Here is a 24,083-nt window from a genome sequence, read left to right on the forward strand (position 1 = left end):
GGGTGGGGGTCACGTCTTCAAAGTCTTCACCGTCAGAGGCTTTTCTTTCCAGCTGTCACAGTTTCCCTTGCAGCATTAGGTTGCTGTATGATGAAGACTGAGTGATGTATACGGGCACACTATACAGTATATGCCTTCTTTTGCTTCTTAAAGCTGCTCTAATCAGTATTTGTATCGAAATCATGGGTCAAATTGCTATGTGTGTTAAATGCACTGCCTGCATTGTTTCTCATAGGATTTTGGACTGGGGGGGTCTGGGTTAAAATGTTAATGCATCAATCTAATGCACTTTGACAGTAGGATTATGAGGATAGATCTATGAAGGACTTTGGGATCTAGTAAACAATTTAATCATAAACACATTGGCTGTATATGAATGGTGATGACATCGCAAAAAAGTCACCTACAAAGCATGGACCCACAGTGGCAGGTGGACAGAATGGAGTAGAGAGTGAACGAGACTGGCACCAGACCAGCTCCCACCCTGTTCACCAACTCTCCAGAGCCAGCCGCTCTCATTAAAATGCTCTTACACATATTTGTCAATGATAAAAAACAAAAAAAACAGAAAGATTTAATATTCTATAATAATATAACATTATGGAAGTTCTGCTTTAGTTGAAAGTACATTTTTCTGATACTATATACTAATACTTTTGTACTTTTACCTATAAGTAACATTCTGAAGTCAGGACTTTTTCTTGTAATTGAGTATTTTTAGACCATGGTATGTCTACCTTTACCTAAGGTAATGATCAAAATGCTTCTTCCACCACTGATTTTGTTTGTAAAAAATGTTGGCAGGCCGGCACAAATAAATCAATGTACAGGAAACAATGGGTGAAGAGATGTTTGCAATCCCTTTCATTGCTTTTAGTGCAACAGATCAAAATAACCAATTCATCATTTAGTAATTTAGACAAATTTTACTCTAGCTTGCTGTTGAAACTATTGTCATGGCTCTGTAAAAGGTTCATTTACACTGGGTATGTGTTAGCTCTGAGGCTTGATTTTCAAGCTAAACTGTGTAACTTTTGCAAAAGCCACAAGTGACACTTACAGGATTATGGTAAAGCATAACAGTAGCACAAGTAGTGAGGAGTCATAAAGTCAGCTAAGTAATGTCAATTACACAGCCATTTTTATATAGCTAATGTCAGCTAATATTAGGCACCATAAGCCACTGGTCACACCAGACTATGTGAAGCTGGAGCAGTTAATCCTCTGAGTGTGTTTTCTTGCTTATGAATTCAACTTTTCGTTTGTATACAAATGTTATTTTGTTTTCGACAGTTCACTGAACACTCACACACAAACTACTTGACTTAGTAGGTGTTGCATTAGTCAGAATTCAGCCTAATAAGCTCTTTGGTATAGTCTTAATCACTGCTATAGTCAAGACAAGACATGATTGTTACTACAGCAGTGTCATGATCAGCACCAATGTTAAGACTGTTAAAAAGACATTTCTTTAATCACATGATATAAATTCTTGATAAAAATTGAAAATGAAAACAATTCTGGAAGAGTTTTCTTGTGGCACAAGGACCTCAGAACCGGTAGGGTCAGTAGTGACGTAAATCAAACATTTCCCATTCAAATGCTGGGGGCCTGGAGCTGCCCTTCTCCGCCACTTCATTAGCATTAAAGTTTTATTGAAAATGAAACGCCAAAAAAGAACTGATTTTTCACAGTGATGCTGTGGTGTCGAATATGAAATGCATTTGGCTTGAGAAATGCACACATAGGAAGGAAAGTCTTTAAGACATTGGTAGGAAATTCCTGCCGTGTTTGGTTTCAATGGGCTGGAACAGGTTCAGAGTAAAAACCCTCCCAGAATGAAATATTTTCCTATCAGCGTCAACCTGTCTGGCACGTAAGCTCATTGTAGAGTTGCTCAAATTGTGATGTGGATCCTGTGAATTCTTGTTCTGGTTCATTTCTGTTCCAAAGGAGGAAGTGTTTGACCCTTCTTGATAATTTGACACATGAGTCAATGAGATGTCAGCCAGTTTCATTTTTAGATAAGTTGCCCTGATGTGTTTCACTATCAGTTCCCCTCAAACATCTTTTTCTACTTTCCACCCCCCAGGGGGCTACTACCTGACCAGCGCTTACGGAGCCATGGCCCTCATCAAGAACTTCCAGGAGGAGCAGGCGGCCCGGGTACTGAGCTCCGAGGCCAGGAACACCCTGCACCAGTGGCACCGCCGGCGGACCACCCAGCGTTCAGTGCCGTCTGTGGACGACTTTCAGGTATCACGCCTGACCTGAACCCACCTTGAACGTCCAGGCAGTGAGTCTAAGTTGTACCAATTCCAATTGGCACCAAACTTCAGCATTCAGCATTCGGAAAGGTGCATGAGCGGTGCTGTGTTTTGGCCCTCGTCAGTGAAAAGGAACACAGTTTCTACTAACATCACAGCATGTGGATCAGGGTCTGGTTTCATGGTAGAAAGCTCCCTCTAGTGGAACATTTAACAACTGCATGTGGTTTCTTTCTATAGCTGTTACTGCATGTGTTTTTTTGCCTGCCTGCTTAACTCATCAGTAATGCTGTTTTCTGTCTGTACTGCCAAATGTTAACACATGCTTTCTTTGTTTCTCTCTGTAGAATTATCTGCGTGTAGCCCTGCAGGAATTGGACACGGGCTGCACGGCCAAAACCCTGGTCGTCCACCCTTACACAACCACAGAGGAGGTCTGCTCACTCTGCGCTTCCAAGTTCAAGATCCCTGACCCCGAGAACTATGCACTGTTTCTGGTCACTGAGGACACCAGCCAGCAGCTCGCCCCGGACACACACCCTCAGCGAATCAAAGCTGAGCTCCACAGCCGGCCCCTAACACAGATCTTCCACTTTGTCTATAGGAGGGTGTCTAACCTGAACCTCTGTATCCCTGCCGTCATGCACAACGGAAACTGCCTTTAAGCTGAATAGCAGAATGTAACATCTTGCCGCATTTGATCCTAAACAAAAGTTATGTTCTGTGGTATTCTTCTGGTGCTTGTAGATGTTTGTTTTGTAGATAGATTTGAGGATGTCTGAATGGAAACAGAATACAAGTTGTATATTGGCCTATTGATGCAGATAGGAAAAGTCTGTGATCCAATATGATGCCATGCAGATTAGGAGGTCATTTATTCTTTATGAAGAACCACAAAAAGGTAGGATGGACTCTGGAAAGTGTCAGTGTTTCTCTCAAACACTTCAAGACTGTCGTTCAGATTCGAGCCAAAAGGCAAAGAATGGAAAGCTTGTTGCTTGTTTGGTTCGATTTATCAACACTTCAAGCATTTAGGGTCCATTTGGTCCTGCTGAGCTGAACGGAGATTGTTGGATCGCGTATAGAGGCTGGTTTGCAGGATTTTTAGTATGTGAAGAGTTAAATGGAGGTGAGCGTTCTTCAGTTGGTCGTGTATAACATCCTCAAAGCAGAGGTCACACAGTTTAATATTGCATTATATGTAACTAACGTTTGCCTTAACTGCTGTTAGCCCAGGTGCCTTCAAAAGGAACTGAACATACTGTATGCTACTGAAAGCTTTCAGCCAGTGATTATTCAGCTTCCAACAAACTGACCCATGCTAAAACATTGATTTAATAAGTAAAATGAACTATTGTAAAAGATAAGATTGTTTTTTTTATTGCTCTTATGTTTATTTTCTGCAATTGCTGGTCAATTGTAGCGTGTATGTCTGTCTGTGTAGAAATATTTTTATATTCAATATATGTCCTTTTTCATCAGGAAAGTGACAAAGATTTGTATTCTGATTTAATATTTCTGTACCGGACTCAATAGTGGACTTGGATTTATGCCAGTTATTTCTCAATTTAAGACAACACTGTTTCTACTGTTTGTTATGGAAAGTTCAAAGCTGACTGTGGAAATATATATAAAATCAAAACAAAGTTACTTGCTGACTCCAATGTATTTTTCAGGATATTTCATTTTCACATAATTTTGGAGAGGAAGTGTCAATTCTTGTGCGTGATATCAGATTTCTCTGCGGCACAATGTTACCCTGACTGCGCTGGAACAAGGGAGGATTTTACTGTATTTATAAAATGTAATGCACATAGTCACACACATTTCAATCCACAAACTGTATGTATATACAATAGAAATTAAACTGATTTTAAATGACTGCAGAGCCTACCACAGGAGCCTAAAGGTAAGGTTGTGTTGGTCTGATATATAAGGAGACAAGTGATCTATCCCTGAGAGAGCCTCCTCTAAGAGTTGTCCCACATGTGTTGGTGTTTAACTGTAGAATGTGACTTTGATCAGCTTCTATCAATGTCCTGATAGAGGCTGATCAAAGTTGCATTCTACTATTACATTGACCCACCCATGCCTTTGATTGGAGCCATTTGAAACTGACCTATAGTCACATATTCACAATAAGGTTTTGTGTAGCTACTTCCAGCCAGATGAATAGGTTCCTGGAACTGATCATTATTTATTATTATGAAAACTAGCCTTCCTGTGGTAAGAAATAATACATTTTACAACACAATGGCTGATTATTCTCACACCTCTAACTCACCCATGTCATAGCTCTCTAATGTCGAACCCCAACTGTCAGTTCACTGTTAATTCTGAGTCTTACTCTAACTTGAGTTCATTTAAAGATGTGTAACATTTAGGAGGATCTATGGAATAATAATGGAATATAATCAAATTTAATATAATAGTTTCTCCTACACACTCCCAAGTTCCAATCTGCAACCTCACCACTAAACACTCCTACAGACTAGTCCTTTAAAGAGCTTTAGTTAAGATCCATAGATATCGCTTGTTTACTGAATACATGAAGTTAGTGTATGTCAACCAAAAATAAAGTTTAAAGAGGGAGACAAACAATGAGCCTAGGTACTGAGGCTTGAAACACAGATCACTTGAGTGAAACAAAAGAGTCAAAACTAGAACAAAGAAGGATTGTGTGGTCTCTATCAGTCTTGTTCTGGTCAGTGAGTACTAAAGCCAATGATGGTGGGGAGGGATCAAATAAAGGTCAGTAGGTAAAAGCAGGTTGTCAGATATCAAATAACAAGCTCTATTGAACATGTACTATCTAACTGCACATAAAACAGTGAATCATGTAGGTTAAAGTTATTAATCAATGATGAAAACACAGAGTGTATGCTAGCAGAGAAAATGAACCCTGGGATTACGTTCTGTGAACTTAACGCAGACAATAATATTTCATATGTCTATATATTTCATACGCGCTAATCATGTAAGACTTTTAAGGTTTCTGCATAGTGAATTCACATACACTAAAGAAGAGCATACGAGTTGTGCAGGGGTGTTCCAGACTTTTTGACCGGGGTGACACAAGTGGGGCACTGACTTACACAAGTATGTGACTCAGCTTCCAGTCATTCCCAATATATGCAACTCCAAAACTGTTCAGGGATCCAGTATGCAGGATTTTTGCCAAAAATTGCATTGAATTAGCATAAAGTGGACATGTCTACAAAGGGGAAACTTAGACCCTTACAACCCATTTTCATTCAGATATCTTTAGGTCAGAGGTCAAGGGATCACTTTGAAAATTGTCATGCCAGTTTTTCCATTGTCAAAATTTTGCCTAAGTTTTAGTTTCAAATGATACCAGTATCTTTGTTTGCTTTAAAAGGAAGCTCGCTACAGTGTCTGAAAGACAATGTGTAGTCCCCCCTGTGGAAACGCCCCTGGAGTTGTGAGTGTAGAGGAATCTAAATACACAGAATGTAAAGATAGCCTAAAGAAAACTGCTCCCGGCAATATATCTGCTATTGAAGATCAGGAAGGACAGTGAAGCCCAGATGATATTCCCCGAGATCTGAACGGATTCAACACGACTGATCCATTGGAAGTATATAGGCTATAGGTTTGCCAAGGACACAGAACTAGTGGATGTTCTGCTGGACATGCAACAGATGTAAAGCTAACCTTCAAATGGATAAGTCGACATCAATTCTGCTGGTATTCCTTTTCTATGCATTAGATTGTAATGATATAATCAATTATCATTCATGTGAATTAAAGTGCTGGTGTTTATTACAGGCTTTATTATAGCCTTCTAACTTTGGTTAAGACAGCTACTGTTGTGAGTTTGATGATGAAGTAATATTGTGTGTGTCATGTATGAGGGTTACACTATATTTTAGTGTGGATAACTCATTTTAACCTATATTTTGTTCTTTAAACATTGTCACATTAATATTAGAGATAAAAGCCCCCCCCCTTACATTCGGCACCGGTGTTGTGTGGAAGACTGTTCCCCGGTCAAGAGGTGCTTCCCTCTGTCTGCATTGACCTGAAGGGGGGCGGGACAAACAGAAGAAACGATGAGACCCACCCACCCATCTTCCTGACTGGTTAGTTACAGCCATGCTCAACCCCCCCTCCCGCGGGTGGCAGTCTCTAATCATGTTGGCCATATTTCCCTGAAGTGAAAGCAGCTGAAGCACGGATCCTTCCGTGACATCTGACGCCACTGTCCCGCGTGCGTCTTTCTGATTATGAAACCACGCCCACTTCCGTATGACAGACACATATACCGTCTCAGCACTGGAGGGTTGATGTTCTTGTTTTTCTTGGTGAGTATGTTACACTACTGAATCGGTTCATTAGTAAATGTAACGTGGCGCCGCGAGCAGCCGCAATACTGACACTTAACAATAACAGTTAGCTAAACTGTGTTAGCAGACAGCTGTTAGCCAAGTTACTAACAGTTGTCAAGAAAGGGCGTAACTTCAAACTAACGGTTAACGGTTAGTTTCGTTTCTCAGACTGTTTCATGTCAGTGACTCAGGTTCTAACCACATATTGGGTTTAACGAAGGCCTAACCTAACATCATTAAATACAATAGGGGGTTTAAACCCAGTGTAGCGTTAAGTTACAATATTTAACCTCTGCTCTGGCGCAGCAGACTTTCAATTACGTTATTCCTACTTTTAGAATTAGGACATTTTATTAATTTATAATTAATATATTAAATTTTTTACCGTCTATTCTATTTATTTATTTTTCAAATAGTAGCACTGTCTGAAACAACGGTGACAGGAACTGAGAGTGTGTTCTGGGGGTTGGACAACATTATATAAGCATATATTATTATTATTATATTAGCTTTACATATAAAGGGACCACAATTTACACTGTAAGACAGCCACTGAACACATCACAACATTTTGATATTAATTCAAAGAAGCCCTCAGTTATATGAAGATGTTTTGCACTTTGCATATAAGCAGAGAATTCGGTAATGTGTATTTGAAGGTAAGGTATGTGCAAGTCTGGCTCATTGACGGTAGATCCACCCTCTCATCCAGATATGGTTATTTCTGGCTCCATTAATCAACATGGTGAGGACCATAATGCCAAACTCCAGGCTTTAAAATAATACACCACAAAGCAATGGGTGACGTCACCATAGGTTCACACTTTAAGAGTTTTACACATTGAAACTTTGTTGTGGAAACTGAGCCAAAGTTTATAGGTTGATATTATGTGGCAACATGTTATACAGTTTAGGTACATTTTGTTGCTTATTCAAGTAAGAGAAAAGTCACTACAATATAATGTGCTTGTCATGTATTTATATATCCTGTTTGATTTGAAATCAACTGGCATGAGTTAAAGTTGTCTCTTTCACTTTCTGTGCAGGAGCCTAGACCACTGCCTCTGTGATGGATCCCCAAACCTGTCTCAAAACCACACTGAAGGACAAATATCAGAAACTAAAGGAAGCATACTCGGAAAACTCATTACTTCCTTCAAGACTTTGCTATCGGATGATCAAGGAGGACTACCCATTAAACAATTTGCACGAGCATGAATTTAGAAGTGTTGACAAATCGGACCTTCATTCTTGGTGTTATTTTGAAACCATCCCCCTCGCAGACATCTTATCATGTGACTGCCAACATGACAGAAACAAAAGAACAGTCATCTCTTTGGGAGTGAGTGGAGTAGGAAAAACCACAACAGTGCAGAGTTGTGCCCTCGAGTGGGCCGAGGGGAAAGGGTACCATGACATTCACCTCCTGTTTCCTCTCACATTCTGGGAGTTAAATGTGATCAAACACAAACTGAGCCTAATTGAACTTCTCCAAACATTTTACCCTGAACTGAAGGAGCTCGATGTTTCCAGCTTAAATGAAAAGAACGTGTGGTTTGTCCTTGATGGACTGGATGAGTATCATCTCCCACTAAAATTCAGCTGCCCAATTGTGAGTGATGTTTCTGAGGTGACCACAGTGGATATCCTTGTGACCAATCTGATTAGGGGGAATTTACTTCCCAGCGCTCATATATGGATTACAACCCGATATGCAGCAGCAACCCAAATCCCTGATTGCTTTTTGCTTAAGGAGACCGAGGTTCAAGGGTTCAGTGATGAACAGAAGGAGCAGCATTTCAGGACAGTTATCGGTAATGAGAATCTGTCCAACAAAGCCATCGACCATGTGAAAATATCAAGGAGTCTGGACTTCCTTTGTCAGATACCTCCAATTTGCACCATCATGGCAAATGTTTTGAAGGATCATCTCAAAGAAGAAGATGGGTTTAAAATCAATCCCTTGAATCTAACCCAAATTCACGAAAATCTGGTCAAAGCATCAAATCCGGACATTATTGCCAAGCTGAAAAAGCTGGCACTGTTTCGGATGGGTAAGGGCAACGTGATGTTTGAGCATGATCTTCAAAAAAGTGAAATAAGTATTGAGGAAGCGTCAACTTTCTCCAAAGAGTGTCCACTTGTGTTGAAAGAAGAGAAAGGGCTGCATAACACCACAGTGTTTCGCTTTGGTCACCTGAGCATCCAGGAGTTCTTGGCTGCGTCTGCCAAATTGGATGACATTGAAAGAAGTCCTGACCCGTCCGTCTGTTGTCAGTATCTGGTGCACCAGGTCCTGCAGGGTGCTGAGAACCACTATGATGTCTTTCTTCGCTTTATCTTTGGCCTCATTAAGGAACGCAGCGTGTTGGAGCCTTACAATCAGCTGATTGTCTCCACCAAGAAGAAGATCCTGGAGAACATTTTGTCTTACAACGCTGTGGTTCTGTTCCACTGTCTGAGGGAGTACGACAGCCAGGCTTTACTGAGTGAGGTCAAGTTCTTTTTGAAGTTTAAAATCTCTCCAATCAGTGACTTTGGACCACCACATTGGCTGTTCATGATCCAAAGGACCACAAATTTTGGAGGAATGAGAGATAGCTTTGAGATGGAACTGTCCACAAGATGTGATGAAAGACTCCTCAGGCAGCTGCCAGCTGTTTTGAAATCCAGGAAAGCCATGTAAGTTCGTACTCATTGGATTCAACCTTTATCATTTATATAAACACATTCCATATATATTTGTACATTTACACATTATTTTGTGCTGGCTTTCTGTTCCAGCAGAATGAGTTCGAAAATTGTGGTTCATAGGGGTCACCTCACCCAAATCACACAAATATATTTGATCACGTTTTATTTATGCTGATGATGACATTACAAATGACAATGAAACTTGGCAGCAAGCTGTTTTACCGGAAACAATATTCTGGTTACTCCCAATCAACAGACCTCCCTTTCAACAGTTAAATTATTAAATTATTACATGAGTACTCAGTACTCATTGCTTGGACCACACCCATCTTCAAACTCAGCCTTCATTTTGATCTCAACTACACACCACAAGTTTTGTTACTGCATCTTACACAGTTGTGATCACCTTGACAAAATCTTTCCGCATTTCCACCATTACTGTTGCGGCTGGTAATTATGCACAGTAAGGTCTGTGTATATCTCTAGTAACCGGTGTTCCTGGTATGTTGAATTTTTTTAAAGTAATTTTTCAGTGCTTTGAGTGCCACAGATTTGCTTCTATCGTAGTTGGGTGGTGGCAATCGTCTCAAAGCCTAAATACCAAAAGTCTGTGTTTACACCCATATTGGGTAAAGAGTCTATGGCTGTCCTCCTGCTCCGTCCAAAAATTGAGACATAGTTTTAAAGTTCTGATTCCTACACATCCTTGAACACTGCTAAAACTGAAAATCCACACATTAACGTCTTAGTCATTGTCTCATTTTATGTCTTCATTCATTTGATATGTGCTGGAAGACAGTGCTCAAAGAAAATGTGTCAGTGTTCATATTCTTAAGGACTGCACTGTACATCCAGGAACAATTAGTGACTTGTTGCTGAATTGAATTTTCTGTTATATGCTATCATTTGTGTGTAATGTTTATTAAATGTCTTAAAAGTATTTCTCCTAAAAGTTTCTCAATGTCAACAAATCCCATGAAAAGACAAAAACAAACACTACGTTATTTTTAGCATTAAGCTCTAATGGAGCTCTATGACACAGAAGAGTAGGACTTTGGATACACAGACAGTACATGTTCGTAGGATCAGTTCATTGTTTAATGCCAGACCTGTCATTTATGGTGACCACACTTTGACATGTGTCATTAACTCCCTTCTCATTGCAGGCTGCGATTCTCTAACCTGACAGATAAGTGTTGTCCAGCCTTAGCAGCAGTCCTGAGCACCAAAGAGTCATACCTGAGAGAGCTGGACCTGGGATACAACAGCATCAGTGACGATGGAGTGAGACAACTCATGGAGGGGCTGAGCGATCAAAACTGCAGACTGAAAACGCTCAGGTTGCAAGGCTGTGGAGTGACCGCTTACGCCTGTAAATACCTAGCCTCAGCCCTGAGACAGTCCCGGAAACTGCAGGAGTTGGATCTCAGCAAGAACGAAATAGGAAATGAGGGACTGCAACGTCTCGCTGATGGTTTGAGTTCTCCTGAATGCAAGTTAAGAACACTTCAGTAAGTGTTGGCCCACCCCATATTCTTGAAATCATGTTGGTATCAAAACAGTGAAAATGTAGAATGTTCATAGTGTTTGATGTTCTTTGCACATGGAATGACACTGATAATTAAAGCTGCAAGAAGCAATGATTGGGCCCTCAAAGTTGCATGTTGGGGTGTGTTGCAGGCGTGTTATGTGCCAGCATATCATGTGTGGACCACACTGTAAAATTTGTACAGAAATCAGATCACCATTGCCATCCAAGGCTTATGACAACCTACTGTTTCATGGTGAAATGTCGAAATTTTACACCAAATCATGGACATTCGATGCACAAAGAGCACAACTTTTAATAGTGATGGTCTTTAGATTGCAGTGACCAAATCTGAATTTGTTCCGTTCAATTCTCTAGGTCCTAGAAAATTGAACGGAACGTGATCATTTTTGGTTCCTCCTACCAAAAATGATCACGGAATTCAAAATGGCAGACTTCCTGCTGGATTTGGGATATGGGTCCAGGAGGCTTTTTTGTTTGTCTGGTCATTATACAGGTGCCTACCAATTTTCAGTCAAATGTGTCTTGGGGGCTGAGTTTAGGGGGCGTGGTTAAGCCATTTTGCCACGCCCATGTGTGAGACCCATAGAATACTTACATTTTTGCCACCGCTGATTTTTGTGAATGTGATTAATTGGGAAATATAATAAAATAAATAAATAAAATAATAATAGCCTGAGCAGGTTCAGTATGGTCCTCACAGTGCTTTGCTGCTCGGGCCCTAACTAAATGACACAGATACAAACACTTCCTCTCTCATTATAGACTGTCAGCTTTTAAAAAATGGTTGTACATTTATTACATTTCAGTCATGTTGCTATGTCATTTTTTTTTTATTGTAGACTATCACAGTGCAGAATTGAGAAAAAGGGCTGCTATTATCTGGCGTCAGCTCTGCAGAACAACCCCGACCACCTGAAAGTGCTGGATCTGAGCATCAACATGGTGGGAGACAAGGGGGCCAATGAGCTCTTTCATAAATTTGATATATGGAAGCTCACAAAGCTGGAGTGAGTATGACTTAATATATAAACCCATTTAGCCTTGTCAACGTGTATGAATAGAATCCAGTTCCATCTTTGTCTCTTTGGCAGGATGTGCCACTGTGGCCTCACTGCGTTGAGCTGTGGGGGTATCGGGGAAGCTCTGAAGTTTGAAAGCAGCACTCTGGTAGAACTCAATTTGAGCAACAACAGTTTGAAAGATTCAGGGTTTGCGCTTATCTGCGAGGGAATGTACGCATGGTGTAGTCTGGAAAAACTCAAGTAAGGACACCTTGCTCTTGTAATTCTTCTTTGATTACATACTGACTGAAGAAAATGTTGGTATGAAAAGAATTTTATTTTTCACTGATAACTGACTGAATCTTCTCTGCAGTATTTAGCTAACAATGCTCCTGTACTGATCATTTAATATCCCTAAACTATTAAATAAAAACCATTTCTCTTATTTTCTCATTTCCTTTCAGCGTTTCAAGCTGTGGAATCACTTGCTTGGGTTGCATATATTTGGCTAAGGTGCTGTGTTCAGTCTCACAGCTCTACAGTGGGTGGACGCAAAGAACAGACTGGCAGGCAGTCGAGCTGAAAGAGCTTGACCTCAGCATGAACTTCCTTGGAGACCATGGAGTCAGAGAAATTTTAGGTGTCATGAAGAATCCGTACAGCCATCTGACAACTCTCAAGTAAATCATTTTCAAAACATAATTCTTCATTACACAAATATTGTGATGTTATAACAGTACGCTACAACACAATTTTTGTCCCATTTCAGCCTGAGTCACTGCGGCCTGACTGATGCCTGTTGTGTAGACTTTGCATCAGGATTTACATCAAAGGAGTGTATTATCAGCGAGGTGGACCTGTCTGGCAATGACCTTCAAGATAAGGGAGTGGAGAAACTCTGCATGGGACTCAGAAGCCCTCAATGTGGTCTGGAGAAATTATTGTAAGTTTTTTTACATTCTTTATTATTACTTATTGCTTCTTAAAGGCAGAATGATATTCATTCAGCAGCTCAGTGCTCTGCTGTATGTCTCACTGAGTGGCAGACCATTAAATACGCAAAATAAAATGACAAAAACCGGCGGGACTCAGACTGAACGTACCCCAGGTGCCAGAGGTAAGCAAGAGGAGCCCAGGAGGACGGGGCAACTTTGAATGTTGTGTTTACAAACTGCAACTGCCAAATTATAGTCAGTCAAAACGTGCATTAAGATAACTCTTAGCCATGTAATAAGTGCTGCTTATTAATAATTACGCTACCGTATATATATAACTTTGCTTTAAAATACATTCAAATCAGCAACTCTCTGATCAAAGCATGCATAAAAGCTTTGTTTTCTCTCTAGACTGAGGAGCTGCGGCCTGAGCTCGAGGAGCATTCAGTTCCTGACCACTGCCCTGAAGTCAAACCCCAAACATCTGAAAGAGCTGCATCTGATGGGCAACATCCTGGAAGACTCTGGAATCAGAGCGCTTATGAAACTAACAAAGAGCAAGAAATACACTTTACATACAATAGAGTGAGTACTGATATTGATGATTTAAAAATGCATATAATAGATTTCAGCAGGTATTCATGTTTAATGCCTGTACCTTGGTCACATGAAGCAGAAAAATAGGCTAATATAGTATGTGTATTTTTTCCTGTCCAGTCGTAAATGTGCAAATGAAATGTTACTCACTTTCAGACGTTCATTCGTGTCTTTATTTTCTTATCTTTCAGTGTCTCTGCAGATTGAGGAGACAGACAGAAACACCACACACTCCTTGTGTTTCAGTGTACATTGTGGCTACAAAACAAGTGCAGTTAGTCCACCTTTGTTTCGTTAATCTGACTTTATTTACTGCTTAACAATCATTTTCAGAAAGCATGTGAAAATATATGAGAAGATCTCTTTTCACCATCCATTTTTTACATATATTGTCATTTATTTTTTACTTTTTTTACTGTGATGATGTATTAATTGTATACAGTGCCTTACTACTAGTGATTTACTAGGTTGCAATGCAAAGCACTTAAAAAGATAATCCTTTGAAAAGAGAGGGTAATGTATGATGAATGTTTGAAGTATTGTATCTGCTCATAAGATATGTGCCTGCATTATGCTTGTTCTGGACTCAACTATTGGATCTGATGCAGGCATTGAAACAAGATGTAATCTGTGTGACCAAAAAAATAAAACTGCTGTGCAGCCATGCTGTGCAGTGCTGGTTCACCCCTGTGTTATAGCAGCACTCCATCTAGTGGCCGACCCTTGCAGTGTCAGTAAGTGACGCGTTTGGCGCTGGCTGACACAGCGGTACCTTGGCTGCGTCTGTGTCAGTACAGCACCGCAGACAGCATCTCCTGTGTCATCGCAGTGAGCCAGTGAACGCACCTGAGAGCAGGAAGCAAAGGTAGGACAGAGGACACTTTGAAATGTAACACAACAACTAACATGCATTTTATCAGCATCCTGGGACAGACATGTTGAAAAAGGCTGGTAATGCCAGGGACGGTTGTAATATCTGTTATGTAAGTGCATTATACAAAGTCTCGTAATTGATATTTGAATGCTGTGTGGCTTTGATGTCATGGTAATCTGATCAATGCGAGCTGTGCCAAAAAGTGCAGAGGGGTGTGGATTGGCCCCAGAGCTTGCTGTTTGCTGGCTAGGCCTGTATGGCGCAGTTTCAGGGGACAGATATTCCAAACCCTCACTCATGCGGGAATCTACTCTGTCGACCATCATGCTGCTGCCACGGTACAATAAACAGTGCTGTGTGTCTGTCTGCAAGGTGGATGCTGAGACATGCAGACATTTCTAAAACGCCATCAGCGCTGCAGTAACGGTCACTGTCTGCTTATTGCGGCAGTCTCGCATTAAATGTGTTTTACTCACATTGTTTTGCACTCTCAAACTTATTTTATTAGGAGATTCACTCAAAGTAAAGGGACTGATGTAGGTCGGAGCAGTTATCGTTGTCATCCTAGGAGCAGGTGTATGGGCTGTTGTCATTGGTGTTCGTGTAGTATGGTTGTCTGAAAATACAAACAAACAGCCTACTGCTCGAGTTTTGATATCTCATGATATGAACAAAGCAGTAAACAGTCCGAGATAGCGGCGGGGTGTTTCTCATTTCCCCCTCAGAGGGAAATCAATGGCAGTAAGCAGCAGTGTGGCGCAGACGCAGGCGGATAAAGTTCAGTGAGCGCGATTTCAAATTGAGCTGAGTGACTGAGCAAAGGGGGCGCGTGCCACACGGTGGGAGAGTGACGCAACAGTCACAAACGTCACGGTCGCGAGCTTTGACTACCTAAAAGTCACTATAATTATGTACTAACGTTAGCACAAAGCACACGGTAAGGGGATAGATAGCTCCACTATATTCATTTGTGGTATGCCTCGTTCTTCAACATTATAATTTGGAATATATATTTTTTAATTAAATAGTTTAATGAAAGCCTTTATGAGAAGGTAACTTAATCACTGAATAATTCCAGGTGCCAAATTTGCTTAATGATAACGTTAGCTTTGCTGCTAGTAGATTTCCACAAAATGAATGGCAAGGCCCCATTAGCCATTAACATTGATGTACTTGTTAAATTAACTCTTGATAGTTGGCCTGTGGTCTGAGTTTTTGAGGTATCCTTATGCATTGACGCGAAATGGCGCCAATATACCGTTAGCTAAGGCTTACTAGTCTGTTGAAAATAGGCAGATAATGTTACTTGAAGTTCACGTTGAGAAACTGTTTCAAAAAGTTACAGTTTGTATAGAACAAGGTGCAGCATAAATTGATACTGTAACGGAAGAGTACAGTCCTGGAATAAGTAGCTTTATGTAAATTAAGAATGAAGCTAATCTGCCTCATGTGGAACGTTTCACCCTTTATTGCACATCATGCTGGTGCAAACTCACTCTCTTTGTACATTTAATATGTTGAACTGAACAAATGAAGACAAGAAAATAAATAGAAAAGCAGAGCCAAATGGAGCATCCAATAAATAAGAAATCAATAAAAATTCACAAAGGTAAGTCCAGTAAAGAAATACTTTCTTTCATACACTTGAGGGATTTTGCAAGTAGATTTAGTTAATTCTTCTGATGGTTCATTAACAGCTCAGCCCCATTTATTTGTGTTGTACATCAGACAAGTTAAGATCCGGTAGCGTCATTGAGCTGGTAGCCTGATATGTAAATATTTAGATGGTAACATTGAACAAATCTGAGGATATCATTAAACAAGTACACAGAAGCTGTTAGATATATTATATTTTAGACCATTTTAACATATATTAAATGAGTGGCGATAGATGGGGTGAGAAGTTATTATGGTCTCTAATTCTAGTTTAACATTGTGTAAATATTGAAATACTGAGACAAGGAGACCTCAGAGGCAGCCACTGATTGACTGAGATTGCAAATGCTACCTCCTTTAGGACAACCTTTGGTCACCTCTCTGAGTAGAGCTTAGCCACTGTTCCCCCGTTTGAAATTCTGTGGGGTTGAAGCGTGGTACTGCTTAACACTGTTTGGGATTGAGTTTCACTGTGAGCATGATGATGGTTTTTTCTACTCAATATCTGCCTCAGACAAGTATCTACTGTATGCTGACCTGAGATTGGCTGAATTCAAAATTAACTTCTGTAATACAATATAGGCAATATACAGTATGTGAGGCAGTGTGAAGGCAGTGATGCCAACTTTGTTTTTCAATTTTAGATTGAACAGACTGAGTTGTAGAAACTCTTGTGGGTGTGGGTAATCACCATTTCTCTGTATAGTTTAGCCACTGCACTTTGACTTTGATGCCGGTTCTTGAACTTTTTTGATACCAATTTCATAAAATCTATTTTAACAAAAGCCAATACATTATACATTTCTGTCTCTGTGCTAGAGACCAGATACCGACAGCAATCCCGCGTCAACTTCAGTGTGTTTCTCTCCTTTCACCCGTCAGTCTGTAAACAACACCGTGCTGTCTGAAACACTCTCTGCCCCCACTTTGCAGAGAAGAGGATGTTCACTTAGTGGTCGGTGCAGCTAAGCAGCTCGCAGTAAAAAAACAAAACAATTTGTGTCCGTGTGTGTAAACACAGTGTTTTTCCGGCACACCTCTACGACATGTAAAGTTAGCCTGCTGCGTTCTTATTGGCGCACTGACACTGATGAGTGAAATTTGGTAACATACTAGGGTCAGTGCCATAAAAGTACTGAAGTTTGGTACCCAGCCCTATTCTCTGCACAGGGTAATTACTGTGCCGTCATTCAGTATGTACAGTGGAAGTAACTAGTTGTATACATAGATGTTTGTCTTCTCTCTGCACTCTGCAACAGTAGCTTTTAATATCCAACACTGGTTAGATAATGTCTGTCTGTGAAGGAGTGATATTTCTCCATAGGTCTGACCGGCGTCTCATTTACTGCTTGTTCTTGTTTGCTGGGAATCTCAGTGTCTTCCAGGGTGAGCTGCTATGGGGAAGGAGAAGCTCCACATAAACATTGTGGTAATTGGACATGTCGACTCAGGCAAGTCCACCACCACCGGCCACCTCATCTACAAGTGTGGGGGCATTGACAAGAGAACAATCGAAAAGTTTGAGAAGGAAGCTGCTGAGGTATGACTCATATTGTTCTCACTTGAATAGCTTTTGTGTAACTGCAGAGGAGTTTTTGTAAGTGTGTCTTATTTCTGTGTCTTGTCCTGTTACTGTACTGTTAGGTCAGCATGACTACATAACAGAATTAATTTATTTTATTGGGTTTTTTTTCACACAAACATACTTTGGCTTTCATTGAACATAAATCATTTTGCATAAGAATTCCAAATAAATGATTATTAATATCAACCAATTATTTATCAACTGTAATTTAGTTATCCCGATACCTTAAAATCATCAGGGTTTTTGAGGCTGATCAATAGAAGCAGTATTGGCTGATACTGATCAGTGGGTCTATTTAAAGCCTTAGGTTTATAGTACGCACACACCTCTGTCTCACACCGGCTACCCCATCTTTCTGCTCCTCTCTCCATATATCGTACAGGCTGTATGTGTCTCTATGAGTGTCAAAATACTTGTGGAATAAAATAAATGTTTCAACTGATCGGCTCTTCTGATCGACATTTATTGAGATCGCCGATCAAACTAATTAGAGCGAATATCGGCCAATTATGATAGGTGACCGATCAAAATAATGCATTTCCCGTTATCGGCCAATAATTTATCTGTCCAGATAATTATGGTGCATGTCTAGTACTCATACATATATATCTGTAGGTAAAGTAATTTATTACATCTTTCAAAAATATTTAGCAGACTGATACTGAAGCTTTAATACAACAAACTCCTTCCTATGGTGGCTATGAGGTGAATGCAATGCAATATACTGTACTGAGACTAGCCTCCATTTGCCTCCATTTTCCAGGAGGGCTCGGAAGGAATACTAATTCATACTTTGCAGTCACGTGATTACCATGGTTACCTGGCGGGCAAGAAACATATATAGTTACATATATCCGTCACCTTACACCGCACAAAAAATGAAAGCCTACAAAAGTACGGATAGATATCTTTTCTTCAAGAGTGGATGGGTTAACAACGCTGTCATATGGGAGGTGAAAAACAGGAATATCTTCATAATCAAAGCAAACGTGACTGTTACTAGTTAGCCAGCTAACATTACCCGCTAACATTTGCTAACGTTTGCATGTTTGTAGCTATACACAAAGTGACATCTGTTCCGTCGTGTGATGAAGTCTTCATCTGAATATGTTCACTCTGCCTGCTGGCGAATGAAAGCTTGATAAGTAACGTTAGTTTAAAAAAAACCTTATGCCAACTAGGCTGTATCATATATGGCTCGCAGGATGTCAAACATTGTAGCCTACCTGCTCATCCACTCCACATAGCATCAGACAACAGACAAGAGCAGCTGGGGCAGCGAAATGCCTTTAATCCTGTTAGCAATCTGTTAGGTTGTAACGTTAATGTAGTAGTAATAACTGTACGATAGTATGTATGCAAAGTAACTGTAAGTAAGTAAGTAAGTAAGTAGACACAGTACAACAGTAATGTGTGTACTGTAACACGTATTCTTCTTCTTATCATATCATATCAAATCACTTACATATGATATATATACACTTTTGTATAGTAAAACTGGCGACGTCCTGGCAAGATCCTTGATTAGTTTACTGGGTTTCGTTGCTGGAGAACGATGTTCTTGCCCGCCAGCTAGAAGTTGTGACGTCACGTGCAAAGTATGAATACAGGAAACAGAATTCTGTTGTAGAGTGTAATGAAGTTGCCAGTGTGCACATACATGCCAGTTTATTGATAATTTGATTGCACCTGGGACTGTGCATTGTAAAACAGTTTGCAGTTGTGGCACTAGTATAAACTTTGGACAAAGGCATCTATCTCTTACTTTCCCTTCCACACCCCCTAGATGGGAAAGGGTTCCTTCAAATATGCCTGGGTCCTGGACAAGCTGAAGGCAGAGCGTGAGCGCGGTATCACCATTGACATCTCTCTTTGGAAGTTTGAGACCAGCAAGTACTACGTTACCATCATTGATGCTCCAGGGCACAGGGACTTCATCAAGAACATGATCACTGGGACTTCTCAGGTAGAGGGAGAATGGGCAGAATAGTAGAAAATGGATCAAATGCATGATAGAGACAGAAAAGTACCTGAGAAGGAAAGACTTTTTCACACCTCTCTCCCCCCTCTCCTTTCAGGCTGACTGCGCTGTGCTGATTGTGGCCGCGGGCGTGGGCGAGTTTGAAGCTGGCATCTCAAAGAACGGGCAGACTCGTGAACATGCCCTGCTTGCCTACACCCTGGGAGTGAAGCAGCTCATCGTGGGTATCAACAAGATGGATTCCACTGAGCCCAACTACAGCCAGAAGCGCTATGAGGAGATTGTGAAGGAAGTCAGCACTTACATCAAGAAGATTGGCTATAACCCTGACACTGTGGCCTTTGTGCCCATCTCTGGCTGGAACGGAGACAACATGCTCGAACCCAGCCCTAATGTGAGTCTGCTGTGAGACCTAAAGTGTAATGGTTTGTTGGCAGTATTTACATTAGGAATAAGGATAGTAAGTCCTTACATAAACCCCATCTGTTACATATTTGGATATAAAATGGTGCAACTTCATTATTATTCAGTGTTCCTCTGCTTTTGGTCCCTGTAAGAAGTTTGAAAAGTTTAAAGGTGCTTTCAGACAGTAAGAGGTTGATGCCACCACTACCATTGTTGTCAGTGTAAATACAGCGGCAGCCGTACCAAGGTCGGAGGAGAGGGAGGGTTGTACTTTTTTAACTTGCTGCTGCTGCACACTGTGTAACCATTGTGATACAGTACGTGTACTGTATATCTTTTACTTTATACATTTAATGGACCAAACAACTAATCAATTAATGGAGAAAATGATTTGACAGATTCATTTCAATTAGATTTTATTTGTATAGCACCAATTCATAACAAAATTGATCTCAGGACACTTTTCAAAATAGAGCAGGTCTAGACCGAACTCTTTATAACATTATTTACAGAGACCCAACAGTACCACCATGAGCAAGCACTTGGCGACAGCGGGAAGAAAAACGTCCTTTTAAGAGGCAGAAAACCTAGGACAGACCCTTCGGCTCTAGGTGGGTGGTCGTCTGCCTCGACCAGTTGGGGTGAGACAGAGAGACAATGAGACAGAAAGAGAGAGAGAGAGAGAGAGAACAGAGGTAAAGACAGAAGGACAGACAGAGACAAAGGTGCACAGCAAAAACAGTATCATCAACTAATAGTAGTGACTGATGATGATGAACATGAAGAAGATGATTGCAACGACAACAGCGATGGGAAGGGAGGAGCTCAGTGCACCATGGGAAATCCCCTGATAGTCTAGGCCTATAGCAGCATAACTAAGGGATGATTCAGGACTCACCTGAATTGCAGTAATCCAGCCTTGAAATAACAAATGCATGGATTAGTTTTTCTGCATCTGTCTGTGACAGGATGTGTCTATAAATGAAAAAGGCAGTCCTAGAGGTCTGCTTTATGTGGGAATTAAAGGACATGTCCTGATCAAAGATAACTCCAAGATTCCTGACAATGGTGCTAGATGGCTTTAGACAGTGAGTCTCTGAGGCGGAGGTAAATCTGTAATGAAAGTTAGTTGCAGCCCTAGATCTGATCAATGAAACGAAGCGGTGTGGGAGCAACCTCAGCTTCAAAATCTGATTAACCAATTTGGGACAAAAAACAACATTGTTGACACTGGTAAGCAAAACATGCAATACCATTGCTAACCGTTTCTTCTATTTTAGGCTACAGTTTATGATTAGCTGATACTAAGTGGAGAGCAGCAGCCTGTGGTGTACAGGTAGGACTGGTTGGATCAGAGGTAGCTTGGACCCGTGTGGTAAGGTTGTGACCTTTGCAGTCGGCTGTTGCCTATTCAAGAATACTGATGTTGTCAGACGGCAACCGCTTACTGTCTGTAAGCATCTTGATTATCAAACAAAAAGGTTCCTGCGTGTTAAAAACATTGAATATATTACACTATTGCTTTATTTTATTTAATCACTGAAGTCACTCCAGTGTAAGTCTCGAAGTAAACCTCTGAGCTCCCTCCTCTGCACAGATGACCTGGTTTAAGGGCTGGAAGATCAACCGTAAAGATGGTAATGCCTCAGGCACCACACTGCTGGAGGCCCTGGATGCCATCCAGCCTCCCACACGCCCCACCGACAAGCCCCTCCGCCTGCCTCTGCAGGACGTCTACAAGATTGGAGGTGAGGGCGGTGTTGGTGTGGGTGGCTGTAGGGTGATAGTTGTGCAATTTGTAGTTGGAAGAACAAACTTGAGAGATGCAAGCGCTCCAATTATCTTGTTCTTCTAAAGTGTCAGTGGCAAATTATATGTTGAAAGTATTTGGGGAATGAGAGAACCTTGTAACAAAAAAAAAGAGCAGAACTAAATGAGGTCTGGAAAGAATTCCCATTGGCTCTCTGTGTCCTAAAGTGAGCGTCTGTTCTTTTTTCAGAGCACCATGTGAAATAGAAATCATCAGGCATGTTGAAGCTCAGTTGAAGCCATGCCATTGTTTTACAAACAGTTGGCAGTAAACACTAAAGTTGGTAATGTTTCTCTCTGCCAGGCATTGGGACTGTACCAGTGGGCAGAGTAGAGACAGGAATCCTAAAACCTGGCATGGTGGTGACCTTTGCCCCTGTCAATGTGACCACTGAGGTCAAGTCTGTGGAGATGCACCATGAGGCCCTGACTGAGGCGCTGCCTGGTGACAATGTGGGCTTTAATGTCAAGAATGTGTCTGTCAAGGACATTCGCCGTGGCAACGTGGCTGGAGACAGCAGGAGCGACCCACCACAGGAGGCAGCCAGCTTCACCTCTCAGGTCTGCATACAGGAGTGAGCTTTGAACAGGATACTGACTTAAAAAAATCGACATGCTAATGAGTCTCTGCTTCTGCACGTGACTTTACCTGTCTCTGCTGTTGTCCAGGTGATTATCCTGAACCACCCTGGTCAGATCAGTGCTGGCTATGCTCCCGTGCTGGACTGCCACACTGCGCACATTGCGTGCAAGTTTGCGGAGCTAAAGGAAAAGATTGACCGTCGCTCTGGTAAGAAGCTCGAAGATAACCCCAAGTTCCTGAAGTCTGGAGATGCTGCCATCGTGGACATGATCCCTGGCAAGCCCATGTGTGTGGAGAGCTTCTCTGAGTATCCACCACTGGGTGAGTTTACTGTCCTGCTGCAGGATTTCTGCTGTTACTCTAATATAAATGTTGCTTCACTCTAGGTGATTGGGAAATAAAATCAAACATTAACCCAAATCTTTTTTTCCGTCAGTGTATGTTTATGCGTATTTTGAAGTATGATGGAAACAAAATTACTAAAAAGAACATCCTCCGTTTAAAAAAAGTTTTTAATTTGCTTGCCTTTTTAATGTGCTTAATGGAAGATAGAGTAAGTCCTGGCGTAGAGAACATTTAACTCACATGACTGATGAGCTGTTTCCGCTCCGACAGTCTCCTCATCGGTCCCATAGCTCTAGCATACACCCATGATCGCTCCGCACAGATCTGATGTAACCTTCCTAAAATGAATACATGAAACAAGCAAATGTCATACTTTCATTCAGTTTTCTACATTTCACAGTTTGAGATTTGATGCTGTTTTGGCTTAATTACATGCTTAATTTCTTAATTACGTGAACTTGTTGGGCCTTCTTGTTGTTTTTCGAATGGAGAATTGGCTCCACCTACTGCTTATCTTGATGAACCAACTCCTATTAAGCATAAATTTGCTTTTTTTCCCTCTCTTTTACAGATTTACTTAAAATGTGGTAAACATTTGTGATGCAGTTGGATGGAAACATGGCTACTGACAATGTGAACTTAAATGTAATATATAACAAATGTTATCTCCATCTTCACTCAGGGCGGTTTGCAGTCCGTGACATGCGTCAGACCGTGGCCGTGGGAGTGATTAAAGGTGTGGAAAAGAAAGCCCCCACCAGTGGTAAGGTCACCAAGTCCGCACAGAAGGCACAGAAGGTCAAATGAACGTTGTGCTGGGCTGCTGCCCCAAACGCTCACCGTGGCCGAAGACACACTAGCACCCTGCACCTTCTGCACACCATAGTCAGCGTCTGGTCTATTATCACAATGCATCGCAAAAGCAGACGTAGGAAAAAAATAACTACCATATTGTTAGTGATAAACATGTTACTACACTGTTCTATGTAGGTTTTAGTGTCACCCTGTTTGTGGCAGAACAACACAAGACATTTGCATTACGGCTCTCTGATTGTGTGCTGCTGTAGTGAGAATTAGGCTGCTCATTGATCTAGCCAACAAATGTAGCTGTTAAGCACCAGTAATAAAGCAGAGATGTTTTTTGCCAGGTCTTTGTTGAAGTAATGCTCAGTGTTCCAGCTTTAAAAGAGAAATGCTAACTAGCCAGATGTAGATTGGCTGCTTGCATGTTCCCTGTTTGCACCTTAGAGAAACTCTTTGTGTGATACCTTACATCTTCATGCTGAAGCCACAGTATCTCTCTTCAATGTTAGAGTTACTGTTTAGTTCATGCACCTTAATCACTGTTGTGTGTGAGCACATGTTCATAAGAGTAAAGATGTTTAAACAGTATGTCTTTGTTCCTGGTGTCATTGCTGTCTGATCCCGAACCACTGAAGATCCCACTGTG

At 41.1% G+C, this 24,083-nt stretch overlaps 3 protein-coding genes across 5 annotated transcripts in view; all 3 read left to right on the forward strand.

The window, feature by feature from the left end:
- The window catches only part of LOC127355325 (ras and Rab interactor 2), a 36,263-nt gene extending 32,346 nt beyond the window's left edge, over positions 1 to 3,917 (forward strand). The window contains exons 12-13 of one of the 2 annotated variants that reach the window (XM_051386102.1): positions 2,093 to 2,296; positions 2,615 to 2,756. In XM_051386102.1, coding sequence (XP_051242062.1) covers positions 2,093 to 2,274 — 182 coding nt within the window. In that variant the 3' untranslated portion in view covers positions 2,275 to 2,296; positions 2,615 to 2,756. Of the gene's footprint in view, positions 1 to 2,092; positions 2,297 to 2,614 lie in introns of both variants that reach the window. The other variant, XM_051386101.1, reaches the window with a different exon arrangement.
- Positions 3,918 to 6,422: 2,505 nt separating this feature from the next.
- Positions 6,423 to 14,079, forward strand: LOC127355327 (NACHT, LRR and PYD domains-containing protein 12). The gene is made up of 9 exons (XM_051386104.1): positions 6,423 to 6,592; positions 7,663 to 9,298; positions 10,477 to 10,821; positions 11,702 to 11,869; positions 11,954 to 12,124; positions 12,328 to 12,543; positions 12,633 to 12,806; positions 13,210 to 13,383; positions 13,587 to 14,079. The coding sequence occupies exons 2-9, from the start codon at positions 7,686 to 7,688 to the stop codon at positions 13,600 to 13,602; spliced, it is 2,877 nt and encodes a 958-aa protein (XP_051242064.1). The 5' UTR covers positions 6,423 to 6,592; positions 7,663 to 7,685; the 3' UTR covers positions 13,603 to 14,079.
- A 28-nt stretch (positions 14,080 to 14,107) lies between these two features.
- On the forward strand, positions 14,108 to 24,025 carry LOC127355342 (elongation factor 1-alpha 1). Of its 2 annotated transcripts, none has more exons than XM_051386132.1 (8): positions 14,108 to 14,260; positions 17,301 to 17,465; positions 19,297 to 19,476; positions 19,589 to 19,885; positions 21,494 to 21,644; positions 22,010 to 22,266; positions 22,375 to 22,609; positions 23,316 to 24,025. In XM_051386132.1, exons 2-8 carry the CDS (start codon positions 17,322 to 17,324, stop codon positions 23,438 to 23,440), a joined length of 1,389 nt encoding a protein of 462 aa, XP_051242092.1. In that variant the 5' UTR covers positions 14,108 to 14,260; positions 17,301 to 17,321; the 3' UTR covers positions 23,441 to 24,025. The 2 variants fall into 2 exon arrangements, with proteins under 2 accessions (XP_051242092.1, XP_051242093.1); XM_051386133.1 differs by lacking the exon at positions 14,108 to 14,260 and adding an exon at positions 14,286 to 14,378.
- The last annotated feature ends 58 nt before the right edge of the window (positions 24,026 to 24,083 follow it).

The sequence above is a fragment of the Dicentrarchus labrax genome, unplaced genomic scaffold, assembly GCF_905237075.1.
Source record: "Dicentrarchus labrax unplaced genomic scaffold, dlabrax2021, whole genome shotgun sequence".
Classification (NCBI taxonomy): domain Eukaryota; kingdom Metazoa; phylum Chordata; class Actinopteri; family Moronidae; genus Dicentrarchus; species Dicentrarchus labrax.

Coding starts and splice junctions, on each gene's coding strand:
- LOC127355327 (XM_051386104.1), top strand. CDS start 7,686: ATGGATCCCCAAACCTGTCTCAAAACCACACTGAAGGACAAATATCAG. Junction 10,822..11,701: donor TGCAAGTTAAGAACACTTCA/GTAAGTGTTGGC, acceptor TTTTTATTGTAG/ACTATCACAGTGCAGAATTG. Junction 12,544..12,632: donor AGCCATCTGACAACTCTCAA/GTAAATCATTTT, acceptor GTCCCATTTCAG/CCTGAGTCACTGCGGCCTGA.
- LOC127355342 (XM_051386132.1), top strand. CDS start 17,322: ATGGGGAAGGAGAAGCTCCACATAAACATTGTGGTAATTGGACATGTC. Junction 19,477..19,588: donor TGATCACTGGGACTTCTCAG/GTAGAGGGAGAA, acceptor CTCTCCTTTCAG/GCTGACTGCGCTGTGCTGAT. Junction 21,645..22,009: donor GGACGTCTACAAGATTGGAG/GTGAGGGCGGTG, acceptor TCTCTCTGCCAG/GCATTGGGACTGTACCAGTG.